The sequence below is a fragment of the Myiozetetes cayanensis genome, unplaced genomic scaffold, assembly GCF_022539395.1.
Source record: "Myiozetetes cayanensis isolate MyiCay16 unplaced genomic scaffold, myiCay2020 scf2-11, whole genome shotgun sequence".
Lineage (NCBI taxonomy): Eukaryota > Metazoa > Chordata > Aves > Passeriformes > Tyrannidae > Myiozetetes > Myiozetetes cayanensis.
The window spans coordinates 46,184,133-46,207,073 of NW_026087411.1; the positions used below are offsets into that span (position 1 = coordinate 46,184,133).

General features: G+C 37.4%; 1 protein-coding gene across 1 annotated transcript in view; it reads left to right on the forward strand.

Moving 5' to 3' along the window:
- Positions 1-22,941, forward strand: part of PRKN (parkin RBR E3 ubiquitin protein ligase) — a 705,198-nt gene that overhangs the window by 110,637 nt on the left and 571,620 nt on the right. The window contains exon 2 of the mRNA XM_050316170.1: positions 19,827-19,990. Coding sequence (XP_050172127.1) covers positions 19,827-19,990 — 164 coding nt within the window. The remainder of the gene's footprint in view (positions 1-19,826; positions 19,991-22,941) is intronic.

Here is a 22,941-nt window from a genome sequence, read left to right on the forward strand (position 1 = left end):
AAATGTACTGCAGTGTGTACCTTCCCCTTCTGGGTGGTCCAAGGTCATGAAAACAGATTCATCATTGTCAACTCCCATGTAACCTTGAAGTCTGCAGCTTTTATTTCAGATCTGAGCAGGAAATTTTGTGCCTTCAAGCCTGTCTCCTCTTTATTTGTCTGTATCAGCCTTTAGGCCTCCTGTCTTCTCAAAACTATGTCACAGTCACATCTTTGGACTAAGTACAACAGCACTGCTGTTACACAGGGCCAACCCATTCGTCTGGGTTCCTTCTACAGCTAGGGGAACAGATGCTCTCTTCGTCTGAGAGGGGATCTTGAGAACTAATTTTGGTTAGGTGTTTCACTTTTAAATAGGTAAAGTGATGAAAATGCAGTAACAAAATATTATATGTTTTAGTAGCAAACTTAGTTTCTACACCATCTAAGGACAGTCACCTGAAAAGACATTATGTTAGTTATGCATATCCATTTTCTATTATCTACACTAATTATAAGAAAAAAATTAAAAGCTTGGCTTTGGGGTAAATTTATATTGTAACATGATGATTTTTAAAACCTACGTTATTTACTGCATAGACCTGCTACACTTCTTAACTGAATAAATAGTAGTCTGGGCAAAGTCAACAATTTTGCAAATACATGTTATTTACATAATCCTTTCCACAGAAGTATGCAGAATATTTCCAAGATCTATTTGTGAATAGTGTTAATTAGAAAGGCAGTTTATCTTTTAATGGACCCTAAAAGTGATTATGGTCTCTTCAGTTGCACTTTCTTTGTTTACAGGTTGTGTCCCAAGAGACTTTTGGGAGTATCTCTTTTGTCAGTGTAGGTGTAGCACTTAAAATCCATGCGTGGTGTTTCTTAGAGTGGTAAATTATGTCTCCTACACTGTAAAGATCTGTTCTACATTAGCTTCAATATCAAAGAACTTTTGATTTACATAGGTTGTGAAAATGAAAGCAGTACTTTCTCATGCTCCCTATTTTTGTTTAAGTTATTTCTGTGACAAATGTGGAAGCTTCTGTAAAGTTTTTTCTTGAGTTATACCTCCCAAAATGCAAATTTATGTACTTCAACTGCTGATTAATGAAGCTATGGTATCTGTGACTTTGATGTGATAATTTTGATGAAGCTCAACAGTATTTATGTAAGCCTTTGGGGGTTATTTTTAGTTCTTTGTCATGCAGTCTGCCTTGCACCATATTGATGAAAGTCTACATTAAATAACTGGAAGATCCAACTATTTATTTAATGTACTGAATAAGAAATTTATTTTCTTAAGATTGGATATTAAAAAAATATTAAAAAAAAGAAAAGAAAAAGGTGGCATTAGTTCATGCCCCTGTATTTGGATCTGCTTTGAGAAAGGGTAACTTTCTTTCAAGGTTCTGTTTTTGCCTTGCTTTCCCCAAGGCAACTACCTGTTTCCATAACAGGAGTTAGTAGATAGTGAGGAGTGAGGCCCAAACAAGTTGTCTGCACATTTATGCAGATTGCCTAAGGAAAAACTCCCAGTGATTGCTGTCACCCTGTTGTTATCTGAGAGAATGATCGTTCTGACAGAGACAATTGCTGCCCCAACATTTCTGTTAACATAAAGATTGATTCTACCCTTAGGCATTATTTTTGGGTCTCAGTGGAGCTCCTGAAGCTTTTTTGTTTCACTTGTACATACTTGCTTCATGTCTTTCATGCTTGGCATTAGTAAACATTTCAAACCACAAGAATTAAAATTGCACATGAAGGATATTGCTTGGTACTATATTCAGACTGACCTGAATCTGAAAGTCAGGAGTGTGTGGCCAGTGTGTAGATAGGCTACATAAAATAAATATTAGAGATGGCCTTCAAGAAGGATCTGGTGTTGAAATATTGTTACCATCACTACCATTACCAGAGGGACAATATGTATTTTTAGTTTGGGAATATTATAGAATGGGATTTTTTTAGTACGTGGTTGGTTGGTTTTTGTATGATAGAGCTTCAGTTCCCCTTTCCAAGGATATACATCAGTCCTTAGATAATCATTATACTGGGAATTATTTGATACGACAGCTGAAGAAAACATCTGTAATACCTTCTGACAATATAAGTTATTTAGTATTTTTAAAGTTAACTTGATGTATCTGACTATAATCATATTCAAAAATTCCCAGCACAAAACAAATCTATTATTGAAGAACTCTGTAGCAGTTCCTATTATTTATTGTATTTAGCTTCCCCACAGTAGGGGTTTTAAGGATTTTTAAAAGAAGCTGGATATTAATGCCAGAGGCCAGCAGATAATGAGATGACTTATTCCACAACTAGAATGGCCTATTAGGAAAATTAATTTTTGAGATGTCAAATGCAGTATGTATGCAGATAAAACTAAAAAAATATAGCATGTAATTTCCCCATGTTATTTTTGTATTGCTATGATTTATTTCCGCAAACAATAGTTGCTTGGAAAAAAAAAAAAGGCAGTTACTCCCTGAGTCGTGACAATGATTGAGAGCTGGTTGAGCATCCAGCTGCTTGAGTAGGCCTGTTTTGTCACCAGATGCATGCTCCTGTAATCTACAAACCAAATGCAAGACAGTAAAATTTATTCAAGCAAGAAATACAAATTTACCTCTCTCTGATCAGGATTCCCACCAATTTATCACTTTAATGTATGCTTTGCCTCAGCATAAAAGCTTACTTAAAGGGCTTTAACTTACTCTGATATGACATGTTGAACAAAGTAACACTATTTAGGGAACAAGCCCAGTTGCAGTTAGCACCACAGTTAACTTGATGAATTCTAATACTGAAAATAATTTACTGAAAATGACCTGTTGTGTATCACCTCAGTGAAGAGGCAGGGGAGAGTAAATCCCCCTCATGATACAGCTGCAGAACCAAACCAAGGTCACAGGCTTACATTTCAATATTGAGCTTGTTTTCACTTGTGTTATCTGCAGTCTATGAACTTCTGACTTTGTTATTTAGTGTGTTTGGTATATTGATTAGTAAAGGTTTTGTTAGTTCACAAGGCTGGAAAAACACAGTAAGGCTAGAAATAAGGACTCCTTGTATCTTATTTGCCGTATTAGAAATAATCCTTTAGACACAGGTTGTCTGGTTTTCCCTGCTGGGTGGTAGTCATCTAGATCTTAAATGTTGATGTGGTATGAGTAAATAAATTAATCTTTTTATGTAGAGCATAGGATGCTATTCCTGTTGGAGCCCAGTACTCAGTGACCATATTCTTTTAGATATTCCAGCTGTGGAAGGTTTAGTGTTTAATAACAAATTTGCTTATTTGAGATTGTATAATTGTACATGGGATTTTGAGGTAGCAGAGCTATACAGCAATACATGTAAATCACAACAGCAGGACAAATGACACTTTGCAGAACATGACATTTTTTGTATATAGTTGAATCCCAATGTGAATGTGAATCTTGTTGCCAGTCTATCTAATATGCTCATTGTTCGTGACACCGGGCATCCTCAGCGGCCAGGAGGGAATACTTGGAATGTGAAGTCAGTTCAAACCCAGTGCTATCCAAAGCTCTTTTTGTTTACTGTTCTATTATTTTATGCTCTGTGTTTCGGGGAGGTGCATATATAACCCCCTGCTGTGCTGCTCCAGCATGTGCAGGAAGAAATTTGCTCTCTTTGAATTAACTTGTGCCTGAACATGGGTTGGTTCATTAAATTAACATAACCAGTTGCTTCCCACTGAACTGATTTCAGATATATTTATCTAGACCAAAGCTACCCTTTGGGCCTGTTTGTATGCAGTCAAGTTCAACTCTCTTTGCAGCAGCTGTCACCAGTCACTCCCTGCATCCTGCCATGAGCCTTGGGGGCACATTGCCCTTGGCCATCTCCTCTGAGTCCTCTTCCATTGTAAGGGTTTAATAATTGATCACAGTTCCTCAAAACAATGCACAATGCTAATTTAATATCCACAACCTCACTGGGACCTTTGCAAGGAATCCCTCTTTCTACAAATAAGTCAAGCTCTATTCATAATGGAGCTGATGGTTCTCTGCACACATGAACACAGTGGGGTGTCTCATGCAGTGAATTGCAGTGATAGTTCACTAGATCAGAACCTCTTCAGCAACTGACAGGATTACAGCAATCACTGTGGATGCTGACATTCAGCATAACACTGATCAGACAAAAAAGAAGATGGTGATTTTTTTAGAGTAAATATTATATTCAAGGAAATAAATAGGTCAGTAACATCATCATAACTGAATAAAAATTGAAACCCTCTAAAGCTACTCTAATGTCCTTCTGCCAGACTACAGCACACCTAGAGCAGCCTCTGTGTCTGTCTCTCCAGCACTGGGGATGAATCTTTTGGCTCTTGATGCTCCAGTATTTTTGAAGTGGGGTTAATGGGGTCATGACTGTTGATACTCTATCTGCTGTATTGCTTTTGGCTCCAGTTTTAAAATAAAAAGCTTTCTTGTATAATTTTTCTATGATTTTTCAGAGTTCTTAAACTGTGTGGTTAAATAGAGATTTAATGAAAATGTCAAAATGATCAAAACATTTTTCTCTTTATGTTACTTAGTGACAGAAACATTTATTACTGGTGATTTAGTGAACTGCACATGGGGCTAGACTTCCTCTCCATATCACTCTTCAGAAAAGGTTAGCATTTGGATTTTAGCACTGGGTGTTATGCTAAGCACTAGCACAGATGCTTGTGTTTCTCACAGGAGTGGAGAGTAGTTAAACAATTCTTAAGCAATTAGGCTATATTTGATGCAATCAGACTGAGTTGTGCGAAAAATGAGTGCCCCATTCTCCTTCAGTTACTGTGATTGTAGAATAAGCAAGCCAGTCCACGTGCATGGTATGATGAGCTTTTAAACTGAATCTGTTAGCCTTTTTTATATTGATACAGGCTCTTGAAATTTTCCTTTTAGTTATGAGCATATACATACATGCACGGTATGTTACATGTGTATATGTCTATATAGTGCATATATATATATGTATAAGGGCAGTATTTACATTTAGGTAATATAGATATGACAAGTGACTCCTAAAGGAACTAGCAGGTAATCTTTGCACAGTATTTTGGCATTTCAAATGTGTTTCACCAAAGTTCCTGTATTTTCAAGAGGGCTCTTTGAGCAGTGTTAATGCCATCAGAGAGCAGAGGTTGTAATGTGGTCAGCTCTGCTCCTGGGCTCTGGCTGTTTCTTGGTGCTCTCAAAGCTTGCACTGGCAAAGTGCGCTAATTAAAGACATAACAGAGCATGTGTGCTAATTAAAGACGTAGCAACTGTGTCCTTCAATAGGGGTTGCTTGGAACTGGTTTTCATTTTTTCATGCAGTTTTCTGAGTCTTTTCTTGTTATGACCTTCAAGAAATCATTGCAATAACAGTATTAAACTTCAGTTTACATCAGTATAAATATATTAAAGGAGAGTTTTGCAAAATTCAGTTAGCTCGTGTAAAGCTGTTTTCCATATTTGTCTAAGTTATTGTGTCTGCTTTTTTGAGTTTTGAATAATTTTTAGACCTATGTTTAATTCAGTATTTTGGAGGAGTTTTTATGTCGTTACAAATATATATGCATTTAATTTACTCTTTCAGGTAAAACTAATGTAAGGGGTGATACTTTCTGAGTAGAAAGTTCCATTATCCCATCAGTGTTAGAATCCAAGTTGGATGTATTATACTGGCATGAGCTTCTCTTAATGGCATCTACAGGGGAGCAAAAAGAAGTGTTCTCTTCTACTGGAGCATTGCAAACTGTGCAACGATTCCTTTTTTTCCCCCCTTGAAAAGCTGTTGAATCAGTTGAGCTGCAGAATTCTAGGTTCATGGTTCATTTAGGTGGCAAAAGATAGAGTTGCATTGAGCTCTAAGAGAGCAGAACATATTGAAGAAAAGTGCTAAATAATTTTGAACTATACAGCTCAAGAAGTGAGCCCATGAGAATCTCATGATGTTCGACAAGGCAAAGTTCAACTTGTTGGAGCAGCCCCCAGTATCAGTACGGGCTGTAGGATAAGCGGATTGAGAGTAGCCCTGCCAAGAATGACTTGGGGTGCTGGTGGATGAGAAGCTTGACATGACTTGGTCACGTGCACTTGCAGCCCAGAAAAGGCAGTCGTGTCCTGGGCTGCATCAAAAGCAGCGTGGGCTCTGTGCCTTTGTGAGATCCCAGCTGGAGTGCTGCATCCTGTGAGGAAAGGTTGAGAGACTTTGGATTGTTTGGCCTGGAGAAAAGGTGGCTTTGGGGTGGCCTAATGGCACCCTTCCAGTATCTGAAGGGAGCTTACAAGACTGATGGAGAGGGACTTTTTACAAGGGCATGAACTGACAGGACAAGTGAAAATGGCCTTAGGATGAAAGAGAGTAGGTTTAGATGAGATATCAGGAAGAAATTCTTTACTATGAGAGTGGTGAGGCACTGGAACAGGTTTCCCAGAGAAGCTGTGGATGCCCCATCCCTGGATGTATTCAAGGCTGGGCTGGATGGGGCTCTGAGCAACCTGGTCTAGTGGAAGGTTGCCCACAGCAGAGGCATTGGAACTACATGATCTTTAAAATCCTGTCCAACTCAAATTATTCTATGATTCTATGATTCTATTCCTGGCCTTTTCTTCATCCTCTGATTTATTTCTTTTTGATTCCAATACGTTCTCTCTTAGCATCATTATTCCCTTTGTGTCTCTTTTGCACTGTTCTGTTGTACACTAAAATTTATTTACTGTGTTTTTCCAGTGAACTTTTATGAGTCACTCAGAGTAATTATCTGGTGTTATCTGGATACATTCCTCAGGCTTCTGAGGTCTCCTGGGTCTTCCTGGCATTTCCAGGTAAAGATTATCACTTTGTTAAATTGTTGTGTTTGGTGCTCCCTGGTGTTTTGCAAGGCATCCATATTTCTCTGTCAATCCTATTGCTAAAATAGCAATGAAAGGGATTAACAGTTTTTCATGGAAAGGCCAGAGCACCACTCTTAAACATCCAGAGTAACCCAAGTCCACTGGTTGCCTAGAATTAGCCTGCAGTTCAGGTTACAACTTGTGAAAGCCAGAAATTTGTAGGATTCTAGAAATTCTTCCTGCCTTTTACGAGGCCAATGAGGTTTAGGAGTGAAAAGCACATTAAGAATGCTGGCTTCAGAAAGCTGGATTCTGGGGAAGGTAACACTCCCTTTTAAATGTGATTTAATACACTTCTTAGTTTTTCTGCTTGTTGGAAGCAATATCCTTACAGAAGTTGTTTATCATGGCACGGAAACAGTTTCACTAACAATGTAACTGTTAATTGTTGCTGTTTCAGTTGCATTAATAATTCAAAAAAATTGTACATGGGATGCATTATTAGTTAAATAATGGTGTCTTTGGCAAATTTAAAGAACCCACCTCCCCCCCACCCCCAATAAATGTTAATTCTCTGGAAATCATGTGCTATGTCTTCTGGAGTTTTTCAAGAAAGAAAATAAGGATTTCATCTATGTGATGATAAATATTTCTGTTTTGCAATTACCACCATATGTGCGTTACAAATAAATAATGGCTCTTATGAATATATTTTTCTTACTAATGTATCTTCCTTCTTCCATACTGAGAATTATTATTTTATTTGAGAATTATTAACTATTCAGTTGTGATCCAGCTGTACCATTTAAAATTAATTATTTGGAGGAAAGAGAACCTAAAGAAAAGCACTTTTTCGTGTGTGTGTGTACGATAGTAATTTCTAAGAAAAAATAAGTCCACATTTTACTTCTCTTTTCCACAATGGGGATTCCAAGAACATTGTTGCATGTTTGTACCTAATGCTTGACATAAGCTGTTTAAAACAGCAATTTTGTTCAAAAATCTCATTCTTCCTAAACTAATTTAACTTTTCTGCTAAGTCCTCCAAATATGTTTCTAAATATCTGACCAAATTAACTAGTTCTGTAATGTTTTTGGCCCTTTATCTTGCCACAGTATTTATTTTTTAATTTCAGTCACTATTTAGAGCTTCCAATTGCCATTACAAAGGTGTGGTTTCAACTGAGTGATTGGCTTAAAACATTTAATGACTTTATTTAAATAAACCCTATTTAATTTTTTTTACTCATTTATCACTTGCCTACAGCTGACACTGTTGGGTTCATAAGTTGTTAAAAAATGTGTTACTAAGATAGATATGTTAACATTATACGTCACAATCACTTTTTCCGTAAACATTTTAAAAAATGTAAAAAGTCTTACGGAGCTCTGTGAGGTTATTTGCATACAGAATTATTCATATTCGTAACTCCATATGCTGGTAGAGCATGTATGGAGCATATGATATGAAAAAAAAATTACCTATTTACAAGTACTGATGCCCATACCACTCTAAATAGTGTGTGAAAGGAATCAGAATTTGGCAGATTTCCACTCTGCTGAAAAACACCGTACCATTTATAATGTTAATATAATGCAAAGGACCACTGTGTGTTAAAATCCTTTTGGTTTATTTCTCATATAAAGTATAGTAGACTCAGCATTCCTGATCTGCTGGTGTCTTGCTTCCACCATCTGCTTTTACAAAACTATTTTTACCCTATCAAGTGTCGGTGGCTGCCACTGAGTGGCCGTTTGATGTGCAGTCAATCACAGACAAGAATAAAATTGCATAATAGACCATAATTTCCTGTCTGATCATAAGCTCAGCTTTTTGTACTGGGCAATTTCCTTCAAACTAATTGACAAATGCACTGGCACAGGGAGTGATGGGCTGCAGCTGCATGCATTTTGTCAGAAAGGCAGAAAGAAAGGAAATCTTGAGAAGTATTGAGGTGTTTGTGACATTGAGATGGATCTTCTTCAAGGAATATTCATAGTCAGAAGGAAGAACTTGTAATTTTTTCATCAAAAAAGACTGTCCGTTCTTTCAGGCTTTAAAATATGTTTTGAAGATGAGAAAATACATAGAAGACAAGTTGCTCTTCTAGCATAATTCCCCCTAACAACAGGGACAGTGGAAACACAGCACACAACCCAAAATAATAACTTGTTACCGGTCTACCACATTTTCTTCAGTGAGCTAAAAGACTCGGTCAGCACAATCAGCCTTTAAAACCAAACAAAGTTCAGAAAAACTCTTCTCTTTCAAATGATATTGCACCTCACATGCCTCACAGAAATGATGGTGCATTTTTGTTTTCCACCCATGGATGTAAGGTGTGCAAACCAGAATTTTTCCAAGAGAATGTGTGGAACTGTGCTATGCAGATGCATCTTGGTAGCAGTGTGACCCATTTGCAGAGGTTAGATGCTGCCTCTCACAAAGCTTCAGCATGTCTAGTGTAAGACAGAAAATAGCCCAGGTAGAGAGAATTACATGTAGTCAAACATAGATTTATTCTTCTCTGTGTTCAGAAAATTTGATTTCATGCCTTGCTTGGAATTCTTTGGATTTGCATTCTGAGCTTCTGTTTTGGGGGGAAAATGTATTCAGTTTGATCTAATGAAATGGATATTTTAACTTAAAAACTGTTTTAAATAAACTTTCACTTCACCAAGAAGGAACTGATTCATCCTGTCATCATCAATTCAGCTGTTATTTCACATTTTAATTTATGTGTCTCTTGCTTTTGACATAAAAAATCTTTTGAACATTTTCTTTATCTGAAAGTCATAAAATGATACATGCCCAGAAAACATTTGGCTTCAGTACATTACATGTGCCAGCGGAAAATGCTCTTCCAGGCTAATTATGACCTGAATTAGATAAACAATCTTCTTATTCTGATATCTGAGATATTTTGTTCTATCATGGCAATAAGCTAAAACCTCAGATTATGAGGCCTCCATTTTTTAATTTATGGAATTACTTTATATAGCTATCTTAGTCTTTAATTAAAAAACCCCACCCTATCGTTTCTTAGGTTTCCAGTGAAATATACCTCGAAATTATAAGCCTGCAGGCCTTGGAATATCTAACTTTGTATCAGCTATGGACCTAAATCTACCAGAGAGAGAAATCATTATGTCATCTGCCTCAAAGGTGCTGATACACTGGACAGTAAAGGTAAATCCAGCAAAACAGATTGGTAGAGAATTGTTAAAGTGGCAAGAAACATATTCAGCAATTTTGTGTCACAGCATAGCTCTACATGGTCTTCAGTATTTGCTCTACATATCTATAAATATATACGTGCTTTGACCTTGCTTAGTGTTGGTTTAAAAAAAAAATCGGACAACAAAGCAGAAACAAAGTTGCATGTATCTGAAATATTTCCCAACTTTTATCCCATCCGATTCAGCTGATATACTATATATATCATTTACCACTTTGAGGCTTCCTACTCTATTTTGGCATTTCAGTATGGTTTGGAGGTTTTAATTTTTCATATTTGTAATAGTATTTTAGTCATGGTCCCGGTAAGCGTTTTTTGTGAACTGGAGCCACTACTCTCATCTTACTCAGCAAGCTCATGTCTATGTCTGCTCAGTGAATGAGGATTGCACTCTGTAGAGAAATAACAGCACTCTGAGTTGAGGGGTTTATACAAACATATAGATAGATATATAAACATAATACATTTAATATATCTAAGGGGGGGTGTAAATGACTACTATGTGTTTTTTAAGTAGGCCCAATTGATTTCTTTGCGTGTACGTGTTCAGACATTATAGTGAATTTGAAGGATTCCTGTGTGACACTGCGATATTCTAAATGGTGTTTCTCCTTTCCAGCTAACTAGCAGTTTTGTAGGAGGAATGACAGACTATTTTTGGCAGTCATTATGGACCATATGTGTTTGCTATTTGGCTGTGAGATAGATAGCAAAAGTAGATGTTGAAAAAAAGAACAAACAAAGGTGGGAAGAGTTTTGAAAAACTCAGTAGGGAGAAAATTATCTTTGATATATGATAAATCTTTAAGCTTAGCTACAGGAACTTGGGTTTTTTTAACTAATTCAGAAGAAACTCAGCTGAGTATGCATTTCTTTGACACAATTATAAATTTCTTTGGCAACCCATCATTTTATAGTTCTCTTTTGATGTAAGGGGTTAAATTTTACTACCAGGGGAGCAAACAGATAAGATAGTTTTACTAAAGCTTCTGTAATTAGTTAGGGTCTTTAACTAATCTTTATATTACATCTTTAGCAGATGTAATTTTGGCAAAAGAATTTACATTGGACTTGTCAGAGTAGATTCCAAGTTGCTGCAGAAGTGCTGTAGTGCTGTACACTTTGGAACAGTACACATTTTTAAAAAGCTGAGGACGTTTTAAAATTTTTTCAGGAGTATCAATAGCATGTGCCTTTCAGGAGGTGGGAGAGCTGAGGGTGATTTATGTGTCCCCCGGGTGACTGAGGGCTGTGTGGCGGAGCAGGGACCCACCAGCAGTTCCGTGGCAGGTCAGGGCTCTGCGAGAAGCCCAGGCAGGGAACAGCAACAGGCTGGTTTGGACATGGAACAGCTGTGGCTGAGGCAGAGGCTGTGACCCCGGGCACCCTGGGCAGAGTACGGAGTCCCCAGCAAAGCCAGGTAGGGACAGCCAGGGCTGGTGGTGCCCGCAGTGTCCTCCCTTGTAGCGTCTCTTCAGGCTGTTGTATAGAGCAGATGTGTTCTCCTAAACCTGCTGTGCCACTGCCTTAGTTTTACTGGTGAGAAGAGAGGACTTGAGGGAGGAGAGATGGTGCTCACAGTTTGAAAGGAGTAGGATGAGGTTAGTGTTCAAAGGTGAAGGGAAGGGACAGGAATGTCCCAGAACATCAAAGCTTATTTTTCTGTTAGTAGAGAACTATTTAGCAGTAAAATTGGTAAATGGGAATGATACTTAAGGAAAAAAGAGGCTGCAGTGTATAGCCCTAAAATTAAGTGCTCTGTGAAGAAATACAGTTTTGTTTGCCAATTGTGCTTTTTAAAACAAATCAGGACATGACCGTAATGATACTGGGATCCCCTCAAATGGAATGAGTAAAAGCAAAGAATCCTGGACATCCAAAGCTGACATTAGACTTGTAAACACCAAGGGAATAAACCCTGTTATGTTTTTGTTCTACAGTGCAGCTGGCCTCATCCTCTCCCTTCAAGCAGTGCACATGGCTATAAAGCATACACCTGTGTACTAATTACAGCCCACTGTCCTGGGCTGTAACAATGTTTATTCCTTTGAGTTCTGCCATGCTTTTATTTGTGGTAGCTCTTGTAGAAATAAATTGGACTGAAACCAAAGGTTTTCGTATCAGTTGGTGGGTACGTAAATATGTTTTCTCTGGGATGTCTTTTTTTTGTATGTGGAACTATTCTCTTTCTACATAGTCATTCCAATGGTATAGATACCATTTTAATCCATATTATAATGTGGATTTTATAAACTTTTAAACTTTTTTGTTCTATGCTGAGCATCTAACAAACTTCGTGAGGTTAGAAAGCTCCTTCCTTAGTTAAGTGTAACAGCTGCCATATTTATTATACATTTCTTTGACTGGATCTTCAGCTGTCCAACAATGTTTTTAATATTTAGCAGAATGTAGATACTATAAGAAAACTATGTTAAATTTCCTGTGGAGCTGCAAATCAGTGTAACTGTTAAAACAGTGGAATCTCCCTACTGCAGTCTTCACCTTGTCAGTTTCTTTTACGGCCTTAAAGCTGTTGCAATAGTCCTACTTGAGATTTTCTGACCCTCTTGTGGATTTCATTGAACTCATGCACTCTTTGCAAAAATACTGGCCCATTCTTCCATGGGACAGGGGTAATTTAAGAGCTGCAAGAGTATACATTTTATTTTAAATGTAGTACTTCTTATTAATACAGAAAGCTGTAGCATATAGCTTGAAATATGTGCAATTGAAAGACTCATCCATGTCCAAGCACATTAAAGAACTGTATGCATGTTATAAAATGAAAAATGAATTTAAGTTGATTCTGTATCAAGGAAGTTCATGGCAGCTTTGTGCTGACTTAAGCAGCCAGTAAATCAGGGTAAAAATAGCTAGGAAAATAGCATTTTTTAAGAGACTTATAAAGGAAATGCCAGCATAATTGTAGTGTTGGGTTAGCTAGCTATGCATTCCTCCAACTTTAAAGAGAATAGTAAAAGTGAGTGAATTAATCACAGGAAATAATTTACTGGACAAATTTAGCATGTGTCTTGGATTAAGAGGCATACTTCCTAGAACAAAATTAGGTTACTGTGAGAATTGCTGAGTTTAAAAATTGTCTTATTGCAATATAAGAAAGTAACTGCATGTGCATGCATAGCTCTGGAGGCAAAAAAGAGACTAGTGCTGAACTCTTGTCTTTTTTTATTCATTTACCTCTATTCTTGGTTTGAATTGGTTAGTAGCATGAAGAGTTGGGAGGAGACTGTTAACCTGCCTGCTTGCTAGATTTTACTCAGTCTTACTTTCTGTTGGAGTACATGTATGGAGACACAAACCCAGTATATCTACAAGAGAGCGCCATAATCATTCAGCAGAAGGGACTGTTAAACCCAATGTATTATTGTCCACAGCAGTGACCATAAGCAGAGACCCTTCTGAAGAAAGACAGTAGGGCAAACATAGATGATATTTCTCCCTGGTGCTCTTCCAGTTATCTTTAACTCAAAGGACAGGAGTTTTAAAATGTATTTTCTTAAGAATAAGTAAAAAAAAAATATCATGTGATAGTATCTGTTATTTTTTACATTCCTTGCAGTCATATGTTCCTCTTAGGCTCAGCATATGACTGAAAGATGTTGGTTTTCTAAGCTCAAAACCTACACATAAAGTATTTATTTCATACTAGTGTATATTATTCTTTTGTTTCCAGTAGAGAGATTACTGAGCTGCCTGAAACTGCCCATTTCTTTTTTCCCCTTGAGCCAAATTTATACACTCTGCATCTACCACTTGAAAACTCTGGCCGAGTTTTCCAGAAGATCTGCTGCTAGTATTGTGGGCAAACATAGCACTTTTGCCACTTTTGAACCTAGCTCATATAAATTTGATATGATGCCCCCTAAATCTTGTGATGGAAGTGAGTGCCCTATCCCTGCTCACCCTTTCCATGCTGCTCATGACTTTGTAGAAAACAGTCACTGGGTACATATGTAGCATTTATGGATAATACTGTCTTGATTTCCCTAAACAGTAGTTTGAATAAAAACCAATCATGTTTTTTATATAAAAAGTAAATAAAACCACCAGAAATCTCAATCTTGAAATTTGAGTTAATGATCAAGGAACATATTTTTATGATATTCATTTGGTATTAGCTATCAATAAAGATTTTTCCCAGAGGGAGTTTATTCCTTGCTAAAGGACAGAAATAACCTCACCAAGGATGGGGTTTTATTGACATTGTTTATGTTAGATTACTGCATTACTCTCTATGTGTGACTACATCATAAAATCATTCCTTAGGTGAAGGTAATTTACAAATGATCAGAAGCAACCAAATTACTCTAGCTTAATGAGTTGCCACTTATTGCCTGTGTAGGCTCTTTTTCTGCTGCGGCTGTGAAGTTGGCTTACATTAATGTGCATTAATTTTATTTCACAAATGCAATGATCGAGGAGGCCTAATGCTTCCAGTTATCATGGCTCAGCAGTGAATGGTAACTCATTAAGTCATGGTTAACTTCATTGCATATACCTGTCAGTCAGGACCTGGTGCAAAATGTACAGCAGGGCATTTTGCCCGGAAAATGTCATACCAGTGCATCGATATCTGCAGTGAGAACCCACTCATCTTGGGGTAGTGTTCAAGCTGTTGATTTTCAGCCATACAGGCTGAAATGTGTGAAATCATTTGTCTCTGAGACACTATCTCACTCCTTCTGTAGACAGCAGAGGCTCTGTAGTTGGATTTCCCTCTTTAAAGAAGAAGGAAGTTGTTGGCAGGATGTTCAGTGCAAGGGCATCAAGACTCAGCATCCTGTTATCTCAACTTGGCTCCAATTTGTTGGAATTTGGCAACTTTTTTAAGAAATGACATCTGTTTAAGAGTTTTCTTGGAGAGAGCTGAGGATATTTTTGCTAATTGATGAAAGGGATACATGAAGTGCTATGGGACTGGTTATTCTAATGATGATGAGATTTTATCACATATTTATGTCAGGGAAAAAATCAAGCAAGCCATTTGGCCAGAACTTTGTGACAGTGACAGCCTCCAAAGTGGGACATGATGTAGTGGAAGTAGGGTAGAAATTAAAAGTGGAGCTGATGGAACCACTCTAATCTCCAATGCTCTGGGGAGCAAAAGGTCTTGGGAATGTCTCCTATTCCAGTGGAAAATCTAGATACACAGATCTGTGAAGAAAATGACTGCACCAGTTTTAGGCTGTTCAAGTTGCTGTTGAAGGACAAAGAACTTTGCACAAAGTTGTTTAACCCTTTGATTGGACTTCCATTAACGTGCTGACTGGCTGTGTAATACAAAGCAATTACAAGTTAATACAATTCCGAGCTATTCCTTTCCAGTCCTGACCTCAGCTCACGGTCTCCCCAACTCATCTTTTTCTGGTTTTTGTTCCTCTTTAGTCTTTTGCTTCACTTCTTTCCATTTTTCAGTTCCCTTGGCACACTGAAAAGAAGAAAATAACAATAAAAAGTTGTGGAGCAAGATTTAGTGCCATCCCATTATCTTGTGTTCTGCTGCTAGTTTCTCACACTGCATATATCCTACAGTTGCATTTCTACAATTTAGGGTGTAGAAATTCCAGGCAGCAATTGATATTCACTGGGGGTTTATAAAGTGTCTACAAATGCCTCTAAAACTAATTAAATCTAAAGATTAAAATACTAGAACAATATCTTGTATGATCGAAGATGCAAGAGCCCCAGGGATCTGGAAAATATGTTTTATATGGTTTCATTTTATTTATTGAAATAAAACAGATACTTGGAACAGCTGCCTTCAGCCTGTGCCTTGAGAGGTGATGCACAGTTGTGTGGAAACAGAGGGACTTCCAGAAGAGTTCCACAGTACTTTAGCAGAGGGGCAAGGATTTTTTGTTCTCTGTATTTCTACCTTCTGCATTTTCCTGTTTTTAACTGGTATTAAATTGGTCAGCTGTACTGGATAAATTATTAATCACAGTTTATGAGACAAATTTAATACTGAAAAGGAAAGGATAATACTTTCAGTGAAATAGTGAAATAGTCTAGATGTAGGTTTTTGAGCTGAGAAGAGCTGTATTCTCAAGTCCTGTGCTGAGTCAAGGGATCTGATCGCCACAGATACTGTCACAAGAGTTTCTCCCTCCCCATTCTTAGGAAAATACATTTCAAAGGTCTTTTTATCTGACCTCAGTAGGGGAAGGGCTTTAAAAAATAGAAGAAGTTTCATATATTTCACTCTGTCTTTGGGTTAAACTTTGGTAACATTCTTTGTTTTGTCTATAGGAAGAATGGGGAATTAGATCTTAGGCAATAAAATCTTTAAATATTTGCATTCTTTTGCCACAGATAATATTTTGCATGTTATAGCTTTTGTTTGGTGTAATTCATTAGTTTAGGAGGCAAATGAATTGGGTATTTTATGTCAAAACTAAAAAGGAAATTTGTGGTTTGCATGTAGCAATGTAAAGACATCTACAACTTTTTTTTCATTCTTGGCACAGTTCAATTGCTTTGGTTCTGTATATCAGGACTGTGCCTTCACAGTTTGTTCACAAGCAAGGCCTAAGCTTCTCCAACATTTTATATTTATCTTCTCCGTTCAGAACTGGAAAATCTGTTGGATAACAATGGGGATTAAATCTTTGGCACTTTTTATATGGCTTGCCAAAGAAGAAAGGCTGCTGAATCCAGGGCTCTGAGATGTGGCCTGCTTAGATCCTGGCAGGAGTGCTGTCCTCCAAGCTTTCTTCCAACCTTCACTTGCAATTCTGCAGCTCCCCAACACACTTGCCCCAGGTACTTTTATCTGAGTTATTTTATTTATTTATTTTGGATTTCTGACAGCAGTTTAGGCCTCAGGTAAATTCTCTAATCTCTTGTTAAGCCAATATTTATTTAAATTCTAGTAGACAAAACTTCATTTAAAAATCTTTTCAAAGTGTGTGTTCTTTAGAGAGGTCTCAAATGTCTTCAAACCTTCACCTGTGATCTCTTGAATAACATGAGTTGCTAAGAACATTATTTAATTTTTGAGGAGAAATGGCAAAAAGAAAAGAAATCTACTTTGCCTAAAAAGACAGCTTGAAATATTATATTAATGAAGTCCTGCTTTTATTCCACATACTGAATTTTTGTGTTTAATCTTCTTTATGCTCTGTGCAATTAAGCAAAGTTCTCTTCTGTTCTTTTACGTTAAAAAGAGTTGGTGGATTGCAGACTATATAATAGAATAAAAGTGCTTAGGGTCAAAATATCTGTGTATTAGAACTTTCTAGCAAGCAAATTTCGGCATTCTAGCATTATTCTGTCATTTTTCTAGCATTCTTCAGGCTTCTGTGTTCTTCTTTGCTCTGGAATGCAAAATGTTGCACTCATACTCATCTTGATGTTTGCATGTGGTAGGAGTTGTGATAGTAAACTTCTGATACCTCATACACAATGGGGACTATACCTGTTGTAAGTGAACAAAAATAAATTTATTTAAGAGAAGGTGTTGGGATTTTTGATGTCGAACATGACTCATGCTTCCAGTAAGTGTATTGGATTTATACTGTCTTGAAAAACAAGTACTGCTTTATAATGAATTTAAATGATACTTTTTTTATGCTTCTTTTATCAAGCACTTTCCTCTTAGATGTGATTTGTAGAGTCAATGCACCTGCTGATTTTGTTGGAGTTATTTTTTGTGTGTGTGTGTTTGGTTTTTTTTTTGGTTTTTTTTTTTTTGTTGTTTGTTTTTTTTTTGGTGGGGAGGGTTTGTTTTTTGTTTGTTTGTTTTGTTTTGTTTTGTTTTTTAATTTCCAAAATGAATAGCACTGGCCTTGGTAAGACTAGGGAGAAAGAGGGTTATGTATTAGTTAAGAAGGACTCTTTGGCGATGCACATGTATGCATTTTTTGCATGTATGTGAGCATAATCTATATACATGTATTAAATATATATATATATAAACATAGTAAGATAGAGCATATCATATTAAAAAAGTATATTCCCCACTGACCTAACTATATATTTTGCTATTGGCCCAGATAATGTTATTTACAGTGAAGTACTATGAGTGTTCCTGGAAAGATGGGAAATGTTCAGTTCCCATTAGCTGTAACTATTGTTTGCCATATACATCCTCTTTTGCTCTCCAAACCATAATCAAAATAAAATTTAAATTTAGCTGATTTTTCTGAGCAGTCTGAGTATACAGCTTGCACACTTCAGTTATTTCCAGAACACCTTTAAGTAGAAATCAAAACCCCTAACAAGATTTACTGCAGGAGGCTGCGTAACACGGTGCAGGGCACTTGCCTGACACTGCATTGTGCAATCTTACCTTGTATTTTAGTACACTAAGAGGGTGCTTTCAAGTGCAAAACATAAGATGATGTGTTAAATTTTATTAGTATCTGGCTTTATCCCTTAAAGATTTGCCAGATTGGAATTGAAGATGTGAAATTGCAAATACCCGCAACATTGGCTGCAGGGCAAAACAATGGCAGCATTCTCAGCCATAGCCAAATGTTCTTAAAGTATCTGACACCTTTGGAGTTGTCAGGCAGACCCTATGTGTGAAAAATCTTAAAATTCCAATTTTCAGTTTTAAAAATAGTTATTTCTTTAAACTGGATAAGTACTTTTGAGCTTATGTTTCTGTCGGTCAACAAAAATGCGAAGGATTAACATCTTCAGCTGAAACACCGCAGTGGGAATAGGAAATAAATCCTTAAAAAGGCTGGTTGTTGCAATCAATACCCAAGCAGTTTAGGTGACAGGTACCCACTATCTAATTGATATAAATGTTTTTTTTGTTTGTTTTATATTGCATTTTGCTAATTCCTTTGCTTCCTGCCTGTGAAGGTATTGGTCGAAGCAGTCCACTGGGGACATGTCTACTGTTTGTACAATCTCCGTGACTGATATGGATGTAACGAGGCTTTTTCCTGTTTCATAGTTCTTGCAGTCATTCCCCTGACCATGGGCTCAGTGAGCACATTCAGACTCCTTATGAAAAACAGTTCTGCCAGCTGAACGGCAGGAAGCTTATGAGTTTGTTTGCTGGGCTTCTCTGGATGTATAAACCAGTTGCTGCAGCTCTAAAAATGATATGACTGGTGCAGTAGTGATTTTCTGCACTGAAGGTGGATGCTGACAGGAGTTATGTACTGCAGATATTTTAGTGAACTCTGAAAAGACCATGCTGTAATACAACACTCCCAAACACTGAATTCTGTGATTCTGATGTCTTCTAGCATGCGATTTTCTCTCCATCATTACTTCTGTAGAATTATATCTGTGGCAAACCAGTTTATATGATTGTGCTTTGCCTTGTAACAAGGAATTGTTTTCCCTCGTGTAACTTTGTATATTTTGGCTCTAGAGCATACCTGAGTTTCCTGCATTTATTTGATATATGCGTTGGGGAAGAGCACAAGGGGCACAGAAAGCATGTGTGCCTGTGCCTGAAAAGGTTAGGACTGAACTGAAAACCTTTTGTGCCAGTTAGCAACTACTTAGACAGCTGTCTAGTGGGGTTTCTTCTGATTCTAAATGTTCTCTGTAATTGTTAACACTGCCAAGGGAAACTCATGTTTTTTATTTAGTGATCACTAACTATTCTGTGATGAGTTTAAAAATGCTACGAGGGAGTATTAATAGCTTTTCTCTGAAAATAGTACATGCTTCCTGAAATTGAAGAGTAAGCCTCCCGTAGTCACTAGTACAAACACATCTTGAGAAATTCTCGCTTAAAAAGCTCTTTTGCTCTTGTTCAGTGTTTGTCAGGTTCAACTCCAGCCATGGCTTCCCGGTGGAGGTTGGTTCGGACGCCAGCATCCTCCAGCTGAAGGAGGCAGTTGCCCAGCGACAGGGAGTTCCAGCCGACCAGCTGCGGGTGATTTTTGCAGGGAGGGAGCTCAGCAATGACTTGACACTGCAGGTAAGAATCCCTTGGTAGCTTCTCTCCTGGACTGCTGCCAGCTACACTGCCTCTGCCTCTAATGCTGCCAATCTGATGTTCATGCCTGAGATCTAATAGAATAAATAGTGCCTGGGGATTCCTTGAACTTTACTCCACACTGCTTCATTAATTCTGACCTTCTTAATTATGCATTAAAACAGCAAGCAGGAAGGGTAGGGAAAGAGAGAGAATATGAGAGAGAGAGCACGAGAGAGAGCTGTGCCTAGTGAATAAATGTTTACTGACTACAGAAGCAAACCATGCACAATTTCTGTATCTGTTCAATTTCTATCTTACTTATTCCATTTGAATCTTAATGAAGAAGGATGTGAATAAATTGCTCTAAATCAGGCTGCACAGTCATCACATTTGAAAGAATTTGTAACCCAATTGTGACCCCTGGAGGATAGCTACAGGGCTGCTGCTGCTCCGTGTGCTGCTGTGTCTGCACAGCTGTGTGCCGCTGGAGAGGTGGTTCCAGATCAGAAAGCCCACAGAAGTGTACTCCAAAACACTGAACTCATAAACATGTGAAGTTAAAAGAGGAGCAGAGAGCACAGAAGAGCAGCTATAAGTAGGTATCTGAATTTCAGCTTCTGAAAGTTAGCAAACTGTTCTCTTCAATAAATGCAAAGGGCAGTTCATCTGTGGTAAGCAGTAGTAAGCACTGAAAGTGAGGTTCAGCTTGCTCTTTGCCATATCTACCAGTGCAGCTGCAGTTGCTTTATAAATAGTTTTGTTTATCCTGTATGTGCATTTGGCAGTTCACTCCCATGGCATAAGATCACATATTTAAGACAACTGGGGAACTTGGGGAAACGTGCTGGCCTTTCAACTGAGTGCAAATACTGATTTAATGAAATTGCTGTCCTTCTGCAGTGGTATCAAAGAGCTGCAGATGCAATCTGTGGTAGTGCAGGTGATTGTATAAGAGATCTCTCTCTCAGTGGCAGAACTATTCAGATTAATTGGTGCTCATATTTCAGACGTATTCCTGTACTTAGAATGGCTGCTAAGCCCGGGTACAGAAAGTCACTAGTGTATTGATGACCTATCACTGTTTCTCCTTGAGTATGATATTTATTGTTTTGCAAAGCGCTTTAGGGAGTTTCAGCACACAAAGGTATAGAAATGTGAATTGTCAGTCTCCAGTGCATCAGCCGTGAAAGTGTTGATGCATACATGCGTGGCATATACGTCAGTGTGCTTCACTTATATGTGGAAACACATAAATCACAGTGTAAGAGTAAAATAAAAAAATCATGTGAATTGTAGAAGTTGTCAGTTGCCAGTTGCTAGTTTTTGGTGTCTGTGTTATTCTGTCAGAAGCTTCTGAATCACTTGGCTTTTCCTGGGAAGCTGTAGGTGTTGGTATTACTACCATTTTATGTCAGCATGAAACACAGATTTTCAGCCCAGTTTGACACTTGCAACCATGTTTGTTGTCAGCTACAACATACGGTCTGTTGCCAGGGTAAATTAAAAATTGCATTCCAGATATACAGACCTGCTGATTGCTCAATTTCATTGGAATGTCAGAATTACCACGTGTAGTCAAGACTTTCTATTATTTAGTAAACTGGATCTATACATTATTGCTTTGACACTTGGCTTCTAAACCAGATAGGACGTTCAAAAGCTTTTTCAGATGGTATAATCCATACTTCTGTGTTTAGGTGTCTTAAATATTGCAATGATTAATATCATCAGCATGTATTGCCTACATTTTATTCTTGATATTTGATTAGGTGTATTCTACTTTGGTTCTGTGTTTGCATTTTTTTTCTGTCGTATATTAATGTATGTAACTTTATTTATTCCTGAAATTTGTCAGCGCAAGAAGATGAGTTGAGCATTTGAGGTGTTTGGGTTCCTAAGGCAGGCTATTTGATTTTTTTGCGTAAGAAGCTGAATACTAATAAAACTTGGGTACTAGTGAAATACTAACTGCTGGCATTTATGTTGCATCTATAATTTCAGAATTAATATCCCATATGAGCAAATTAACTAGCTCTTGTTTTCTAGACCTATGGATTTACATGCAGAACAAGAAAAATATAATATTAGTTTGTACTCAACTGATGCTTTAAGGTTATTTCGTTATATGATAACATCGACTTTCTATTAAGACCATTTTCTACTTCCGTTTTTTGTAAATTACTTTTGAACTTATTTACCCAAGATACTGTGGAAGACTAGAGGTCAGGAAGGAGAACTGATGGTATTATAGATAATGAGATTATAGAGGACACGGGAAAAGCTGCAATAACTGCATGACTATGGGGCAGGGATATAGGAAATACTCCAGGATAGCAAACTTTACTGGTTTCACACAACTACTAGATTTGGTTTGACAGCTACTTCAGGATCTCCGGTAGCTAATACAAAACATAACTGAGAACGTGAAACCTGTGTTTGTTTTCCTGTTTGGAGAGAAGGAAAAATCTTTCCTCATAGCTGAAACTTGTGAAAAAGAAATGAAGCTGGAATGGACAGAAATTAAAGAGAAATTATTGTAAGAAAGAAAGTGCCAAGCTGAGATCTTAAAAAATTAATTTGATATCAAGAATGACAATAAAAATATTGTAGGAAGGATAGAAGTGAAGTATGTGAGGAGACATTTAATTTGGTACCGCAGATAAGTATTTTGTCCTTGAAAAAAGAGGAAGATTAGACACTAATTCAACTGTGCACAGAGATCAGTATCTAAGCTAGTGACTAAGGCACAAGTCATGAAATTAGAGCCATGTTAAGGAAATATTGGTAATGACTGGATGAAGAATGGAACCTGCAAATTTGAATCTCATAAGAAGGAATTAGAGCAATATGCTGCTTCCTAAAAGTGTAGCAAGTGGTGTCACTTTTAAGGGTGCTAAACATTTCAGAGAATGATGAAGAGCTCCCTACTGATTACAGTTCGCTTTTCTGTT